The following is an 8,975-nucleotide window of genomic DNA, read 5'->3' as shown; positions in this document are numbered from 1 at the left end:
ATTTTAGAGACATAATTTATTTTTAAAATAAATCATGCTTGCACATTAAACTTAGGTTTACAATGTTTTACATTGTCCAATTGTCATTGATCTTTATTACTGTTTGAAAAAGTTTTGTATAACTATGGTTAAGATTTGAGATTGATTTAAGATTTAAACTATTTAATTAGAAAAAAGTGAAACATGTTTATTTTCTATACTTCAGTGATCACACTGGTTTAAACTAGAATTTTCTTAGTATTAACTCTTGCATTGAAATCTACTCACTAGTTCTTTTCACTCTTTTTATTGGATATTTAAATTTTTTTTGTTGAAAGATTTTATTTATATTATAAGTCTATAACTAAGCTTTTATCTTTAATTTTTGAATTGGATGTTATGTTGAAATTTATATAAAATGTCTGCTTTGAAACACTTTGTGTTTCCCGATCATGCACCAAATTCTGGGACTGTGAAGGCAAAGTGCAAATATTGTCCAACATACATCTCTGGCAATGCCAAAACAACATCAAACTTTGTGACACATTTAAAGGTAAGTTAGTTTAAATAATTATTGAAATGTTGAAATATTATCATGATTATTATCATTTCTTGAGAGACCAAAATTTAGAGCAAGGGTATCAGGTCTACAATTTGTACTTTATAAATATTACAATATTTTATGTTTTCATTGCTTTAAACATCTATATAAACTTTGAAAATACTTCCAATTTTTAGTTTACACAAAATGTTTTTTTTAAATGTTCAATATTAAAATATGTTATATAATTGTGCATGCAATTAATATTAGCAATTCATAACATTATTTAATAATGCAATTAACACAACACATTTTTCTTACACCTATTGATTGTCATAAAATTTTAAATGGGGATTAACACCTGTAAAAACATGTATACATGTCAATTATGTCCTCAGGTCAAACACAATAAGACTACAATGTACTTGATCATTAATTAGTCACTGTCTGTTTAATTCTTTTTATAAATAATAAATAAATAACCATGTTTTTGTTTTCTTTTACAGAGAAAGCACAGAGACATTTTCATTCAAAGTAAATCTGAGGATGGTACACAAATATCGCAAACAAATATAAGCAACTTTACAAAATCTACATCAGTTTCAAAATACTCTGCCAATGATGCTTCTCAAATGCAGATTACAGATGCTTTGGTTTCATCTGTAGCTGGAAATTTGACACCACTCTCAGTTGTAGAGAGTCCCGAATTCAAGACCTTTGTCGAATCATTGAATCCAAAATACCAACTTCCTAGCAGGAAACATCTTTCTACCAAACTATTACATCAGAAAGCAAGCAATATTCAATCAAATATAAAGGAAAAATTACGCTCAGCAGAAAGTGTGTGTCTGACTATCGATTTATGGTCTAATCGTCAGATGAAGGGATTCTTAGGAATCACAGGTCATTTCATACTTGATTGGTGCATGAAGTCTATCATGGTATCTTGTAAACGTTTTGAGGGGAAACACTGTGCTGAGAATATACGCCAGGAATATGAAGAGGCAGTTGCTTGTTACAATATTGCAGACAAAATTACAAACATTATAACTGACAATGCTTCAAACATGACCAAAGCATTTGACTTCAGTCTCCCGGGATATACATGTAATAATGAGGAAAAAAATTCTAAATCAGACAGTGAAGATGAAAATGACGAATCTGAATTGGAACCTATTAATATTGACTTTCCTGAAGATGATTTACCAAAACATGGAAGATGTTATGCTCATACCCTACAACTGGTGGTAAGAGATGGATTAAAGGATGCTAGTCCACATTTAAAAACAGTTATCAGTAAAGCATCAAATATTGTAAGATATGTGCGAAAGTCCATAAATGCATCTGACATCCTAGAAGGGGAGAAAAGGCTACAAGCTGACAACGCAACACGGTGGAATTCACAAATAACTATGATTCGCTCTGTTCTTGAAGTGTCTGAAGAAAAGTTGAATAAACTAGATACAATTAAACTCACTGGATATGAGCGTAAACTATTACAAGAACTATGCTTAGTGCTTAAGCCTTTTGAGGATGCCACAATAATGGTACAAAAGGAAATTAATGTGTCAGGAAGTTTAGCTGTTCCAGTTACACTAGGACTTGAACACAAACTTGCAGAACTGTCTACCACATACAACAACAAAATGGTTTCACCACTGATGTCCTCAATGACAAAACGACTATTATGCTTTAAATCTGAAGATGTATATCTGATTTCAGCAATATTGGATCCTAGGTTCAAACTAAGATGGTCAAAAGATCCAGTTGCAATGGAGGAGAAGCTTCTAACATATGCAAGGAAGCAAAAAGTTGATTGTGAAAATTACAGTGATGAAAGTTCTCCCCCAAGGAAGATGTCCAAATCTGATGACACAGGATTGTTCAGTTTCATGACACCAACAAAGGGGAGGAAAAAGCATATCTCAGGTGATATTGTTAAAATGGAAATTTCGCAATACCTTCTTGAGCCATGTGATGATGCATGTGATCCATTAAAGTACTGGAATGACCATACTGAGATATACCCAATACTGACAAAACTTGCAAAAACTTATCTCACAATTCCTGCTACTTCTGCTCCAGTTGAACGACTTTTTAGTGTTGCTGGAAAATTCTTTAGGCCAGATAGATGCAGACTTAGTGATTCAACCTTTCAAATGCTGATGATGATAAAATGCAATGAAAAATTTGCAATTGCATAAAGGACTTATGGCTGCATTATCAAACAGTACAAGTATCACTTTACTTAACTTGTATATATTTATGATATTAAAAAAATTCTATAGATTTAGTTTGTTGATGTTAAGTAAAATATACAATGTAATCATAAGTAATCACAAGTAATCATGATTACAATGGAGAAAAGTAATCTAATGTAATCAATTACATTTGAAATTGGGTGTAATCATAATGTAATCGATTACATAAAATAAGCAAAGTAATTGTAATGTAATCGATTACATTTCAAAGTAATCGACCCCATCCCTGACCAGGGCCAATCAAAAACAATTAATTTTTTTTTCACGTAGTGATCCGAACCTGCTAGGAGGGTTTGAGTCCTCCCCCCGCCCCTAGGAAAATTTAGAAAATTATACTATACTCACTTTCTTTAATAACACATTAATATAATTATTTTCCAAAAAGAAATCGGTTGATATATGAACTAATGTGCCATTTCAAGTAACTCAATCCTCCCCCCCCTCCCCCCGAAAATCAAATGATTGCTACCGGAAAAGCAGTTTACGATTTAGGTCTAAATATACAGCACATACTTAAGAATTACTTTCTTGGTTTGTATTCATGTTTGCCTAGGCATTGTAATTGAGATATAGCACACATTTATACTAAAAAAGCAAATAAGCCATCCAAACTGTTTAACTACAAGCATTATGAAAATAGCTCTAATGGATGCATAAGTTATATTCTTATTTTATTGTGTCAAAACATACATTTAAATCAATTATTTCGTACTTTCAAAAAGTAAACAAACGCAGTTTTTCCCGTCATCCTTTATTCTACAATAGACATACTCGCATTTTACAGTGAAAATGAAAAAACTGAATTCGCACTTTATATACAATGGCAGTATTATTGTATGAATGCATCGTGTATAGTATCACTTAATTCTTTGAAATATTTTACTTTTTATGTAATGATTTAGTATGGTGTGTGGTAGAATTGAAAATATGTTTAAATTGTACAGCTCACAATATTGACAGCATTACTCCATACTGAAATTTAAAAGGAAAATATCTTTGAATCAGGATTTTTTATAATTTTTTATTGGTTTGAAACTAGGTCCCACTAAATCAAGTTGATTTTATTGTTTAAAACCGATCTGGTAAATCTTACAGGTCTGCCATGGTTAAGGCGAAGAAGAGGTTGGGGAGCCCGCAAACATGTTTAACTCCGCAATATTTTGTATATACTGTCTTAAGTTAAGTTTCTGTAATGCCCTGAATATCGTTTGGAACTGTATATCATATTTTGCTATTTATTTTGAACAGGAATTAGTCTGGTGGTTTTGTTATTGGAATTCCTATACATTGAATTTTGTCGCAGCGTTTTATAACTTGCTAAGTAGTATGGTTTTGTTCATTGGTGAATGTTGAAGGCCTCTTGATGACATATAGTTGCTAACATCTATACTTCTTTAAAATGAAATGCAAAATATAATATAATTAAGCTTCTTACATGGGAAAGAATAAAGAATCATAAATTCATTTTCATAATATTTATTTTACATGTGGTATGTCGGCTTATCTGCCATATAATGATAAAACCCGATGCATCTCGTAGGATACACGTGATACCGTAAATCACCTAAACAACTGTATTGAAATTGTAACTATAATAATATAATAAAAAATAGGGTCTCACATTTTACAAAACTTCACTGTCTCACATGAGTACTCTCAGATCAGTACTTAGTGCTTTTTGGTTGTCGAGATAAATATAAGTGCCCGACCGCTCTGTGTTTTTGTTAGATATATTTCTGTTTGTGTTTATCTGACGAGTTAAGCCTTTTTCAACTGATTTTGATACTTTGTTCTTATGTTGCACTGTCCCATGTTTGAGAGGCTCCTGCTAACATGTTTAACGGCGCCACATTCTGTATGTGCCTGTCCCATGTCAGGAGCTTGTATTTGAGTGGTTGTTGTTTGTTGCTGTCCATCTTTTATGTTTTGTGTCAATTGTTTTGTTATTCTGTTGCAAAACTGTCCCATGATTATGGGAGGACTGGGCGCTCACTAACATGTGTAACCTGCATCATTATGTGTGTGCCTGTCCCAGGTCTGGAGCCTGAAATACAGTGGTTGTTGTTTGTTTCTGTATTACATATTTGTTTTTCGTTCCTTATTTTGTACATTAATTAGGCCGTTAGTTATCTTGTTTGAATTCTTTTACATTTGTCATTTCGGGAACTTTTACATCTGACTATATCGTATGGGCTTTGTTCGTTGTTGAAGGCTGTTCGTTGACCTATAATTGTTTATTTCAGTGTCGTTAGGTCTCTTGTGGAGAGTGGTCTCATTGTCAATCATATAACATGTATTGAGCGCTCCTTATGAGTCTAATAGATACCAATACTCGTATTGCATTGAACATCATATCCTTGACATCTTTGATGAATTTCACCACCACTGGATCGATTCAACTATGCTGTGTCCCTGATGATATTGCAATGTTATTGATTTGACACCTTCTGGACATTCACGTGGATACTTAATTGTTAAACTATATAAAAAACGATTTTTTTTCACGCCCAAAGTAACCAAAGGTTTCCCCAGAAAGACCCGGAATAACTTTTTGGATTTTTTTTAATGCTCTTACCCTTCATCATTTATATGACCTTCTAACTGTAAAAATATGAGCGCCACTAATGGGCCGCAATATATCAACAATTCATTTCAAAAGTAATTACTTTTGACATTTATCTTCAGTTATTTATAAATCTTTCTTCATTTATCTATTAATCCATCTTCATTTATTTATTACTCCATCTTAATTTATCAATTAACGTTTTATTTAAAAATCATTACTACACATTTAAAATATTAGCTCAAAGCTATACCCGTCTTTAGTTTTTCTATATTGTATTTTGTAGACTTATTTTGTCTTTCGGTCATTTTCTCGTATTTTTCTATTGCATTTCAGTTGTTTTCGACTAATGAGTTTAACTCTTCCATTGGTATCATTTGCTACTATTAATGTAAGTCCGATTTACTAAGTGTGTTGAACTTAAGTTACATACGTCGAAATTGAGTATTAAAAGGTATTTCCGTTTCAATAAAGTGAAGTTAGAAGTTTCGTGTGTGCCAAATAGGATTTTAAAACGTTAATAATAATTTTTTTTCAAATTAAAATTAAAAATGCAAATAGATTTTAATGTACATGGCACACATATACCTTTGATTCTTCTGATCATGATCTGAGGGAAAATGTTAATCATTTCAAATGAAAGAGATTGTTTAACTGAGAGATTGGAAATTAAAAAGACTTTTGCAAATATAGTTGCGGGTTACAAAGCCGACTAATAAGGGGAAATGTCAGAAAGGTTCGATAACGATACAAGACGGGCTTTATCAAACCGGTACAATTCATCCGCAAAAAGATTTTAACAATTATAAAAAAATCACCACATGATTTTTATTACCAAAAATCGAAAATTGCATCTTCTTTGGGAATCCCTGATCACGTCAAAACATTTTAAAGCCGACTATACGGTATTAATTGGTCTCATTGTTAAACCAATACGATGGCCTAATAAAGGCAACATAAGTATACCGCTGTTTGAAATTCAGAAATCGATTGAGAGAAAAACAAATCTGAGATACAAACTGAAACAGAGGTAAACACATCAATTATAAGAGGAAAACAGCGAAACAACAGAAACACGGAAGTGCAATAAAAAAAACACTTCAGCGACAATGCAACAAACACAGAAACGAACTATAAGATAATAATTGCTGGACAGTTGTGTCATTGGCAATCATACCACATCACTTTGTTTTACTATTAGAATCAGATACATCTTGGTGGGTAAATAAGACAGATGAGGAGGTCAGTGAATGAGTGATAATAAGAGAGTAAGAAGGCAGTTGGCGCCTTAGAAGACCCTTCAAATATCTTTTGTGTTCAAATTGTAAATTTATATATGTTTAAAAATTATTTATGTTTTGTGAGGAGAATTGACAATCATCCAACATCTTCTTTTTTAAATAACTAATCTATTTTGACCCAATTTCCTCTTTAAAATAAGGCAAAATTGAAGTTCTGTTACTTTTGCGTTTATATAAATATTTTTATTATATTTTCACAGCGGACTTTAACCCAGAACAAACACAACTTGATATTTATAGAATTTTACAAACAGAACTAACATTCGACAAGAAAATTAGTGAGGAAAAAGAAGTTGGGCAAATCTGGAAAGGTACTTAAACTCTATGTCTTCAGTAATAGATATTATTATTATTGATGGTTACACATTTAGAATAAAGAAGAAAAAAACAAGGCCATTTAAATCAAATATGCCATAATCAGGGTATCACCAGCCCAGTAGTCAGCATTTCGGTGTTGACATGAATATCAATTATATGGTCATTTTTATAAATTTCCTGTTTATAAAACTTTGAATTTTTCGAAAAACTAAGGATTTTCTTACACCCAGGAGTAGATTACCTTAGCCGTATTTGGCACAACTTTTTGGAATTTCGGGTCCTCAATGCTCTTCAACTTTGTATTTGTTTGGCTTTTTAACTGTTTTGATTTGAGCATCACTGATGAGTCTTATGTAGACGAAACGCGCGTCTGGCGTATTAAATTATACCCGTTACCTTTGATTACTATCCATACCAACAGCAATAATAATAACATCGTTCAGCTTAGAAATGCCCTCCAAAAAAATTAATTGCGTTTTTCAGAAAATTCTTTAATTAAATGTATATGTCAGCACTGAAATAGACAATTGGAATAGCGTTAAATAAAAAAACGGCTTTTTTTAAACGGAAGATTAACGAACAGTGATTTAACTGATGTGATCTTTTATTCTTGCTACACCTGTTTATTTATAGCTGTATATTTACTCCCTGCGTGTTTTTAGATAACTTAAAGCATCCTAACAACAGCATTTTTCTATAACTGTTTACTGGTATATCTTGTTAGACAATAATTCAGTTGTTCATGTACAGATGGATACAGTCGTTACCTAACGTTATGTCTGGTCAAAGTTGAGTTGTGACATTTAAATGACTGCTTTGACAGGTCAAATATTAACGTCAAATCAGCATATAAAGTAGATTCGGTCCTTAGATTGTTTTGAGTGAAGAAAAAGTTTAATTTTGACAGGTCCGCTTCTCATTTTTCTAGTTGATTTCAAAAATAGTATACATATTCTTTCTTTCGTTGAGAGTTTTGTCTTTTCATACATATTAATTTTGTTTAAATGTTTCAAGAAAATTACCCTATTTCTCAATATTCACATATTGCATGCAACTTTTTTGTTCATTATAAACATATATTCTTATGTATATTCTTATTTAAACATCGAAGTCAACGATCTGATCTGTCATGAAAAAAAATAATGCTTAGTGAATTAAATAATATATAGTCAGATATTTTCTGAAATTAGTGTAAAACCATTCAAATGGGAAAACAAACGGTATATTCACGTTCTTCCCGACTGTTGAAGACGTCTTTATACTAAACCCTTTCGATGTTGGATGCGTTCTGATTGTTACTTTAGTCTTAGTTACATGATCGTATTAGCTTTGAACTAGCTGTCAGTAACTACTAGAGGGAATTTATAAATACCCTGCCACATCAAGTTTGTTAACTGTCACTTAATTTTGTATCGATTTGATGGGATTCTACAACAAAAAAGATGTGGTATGATTACCAATAAGACAGCTCTCAACAAGAGGTCAAATGACACAGAAATTTACAAATTTAGGTAACCGCATAAATTATGTACAAAAAAGGAACTAAAAGCATATATGTAAAACGACAACCACTGAATTAAAGGGTCCTGACTTTGGACAGACACATACATACATAATGATGCGGGTTTAAACATGTTACCCGGATCCGAACCCTCCCCTAACATGGGAAAGTGTTGTAACAGTACAACATATGAACAAACTATAAAATCAGTCGAAAAAGCTTATTATCTTACGGACAACTTCCTACCCTTATACCTGTATAACGTGAAAAGAACGTGCAGTCAATTTTAAATCGTATTACGGGTGAGAGAATTTCTCGCTACATTGAAGACCTGTTGGTGACCTTCTGCTGATGTTTTTTTCTATGACATAGGTCATTTATTTGCTTGCATTTATTCCAGTTTATACCCTTACATTTTCATCAATTTCGTCTCTACGACTTGTCTTACTTTCGACCAATACTATGTTGACAATGACATAAGAAATCTGTCTTTAATGCTCTTCAACTTCGT

General features: G+C 32.0%; 1 protein-coding gene across 1 annotated transcript; it reads left to right on the top strand.

The window, feature by feature from the left end:
- Nucleotides 1–324: 324 nt before the first annotated feature.
- On the top strand, nt 325–6,964 carry LOC143057387 (E3 SUMO-protein ligase ZBED1-like). The gene is made up of 3 exons (XM_076230692.1): nt 325–532; nt 1,027–2,449; nt 6,846–6,964. Exons 1-3 carry the CDS (start codon nt 398–400, stop codon nt 6,962–6,964), a joined length of 1,677 nt encoding a protein of 558 aa, XP_076086807.1. The 5' UTR covers nt 325–397.
- Nucleotides 6,965–8,975: the final 2,011 nt, after the last annotated feature.

The sequence above is a fragment of the Mytilus galloprovincialis genome, chromosome 13 (assembly GCF_965363235.1).
Source record: "Mytilus galloprovincialis chromosome 13, xbMytGall1.hap1.1, whole genome shotgun sequence".
Classification (NCBI taxonomy): Eukaryota; Metazoa; Mollusca; class Bivalvia; order Mytilida; family Mytilidae; genus Mytilus; species Mytilus galloprovincialis.
Note: the sequence above shows the minus strand (reverse complement) of the source record. Positions and strands in the feature narration are given on the sequence as shown.

Excerpts from the sequence above, each read along its gene's own strand:
- LOC143057387 (XM_076230692.1), top strand. The coding sequence starts at position 398 with ATGTCTGCTTTGAAACACTTTGTGTTTCCCGATCATGCACCAAATTCT. Across the intron at positions 533-1,026 it reads ACTTTGTGACACATTTAAAG|AGAAAGCACAGAGACATTTT; the intron begins GTAAGTTAGTTT and ends TTTCTTTTACAG. Across the intron at positions 2,450-6,845 it reads GAGGAAAAAGCATATCTCAG|CGGACTTTAACCCAGAACAA; the intron begins GTGATATTGTTA and ends ATATTTTCACAG.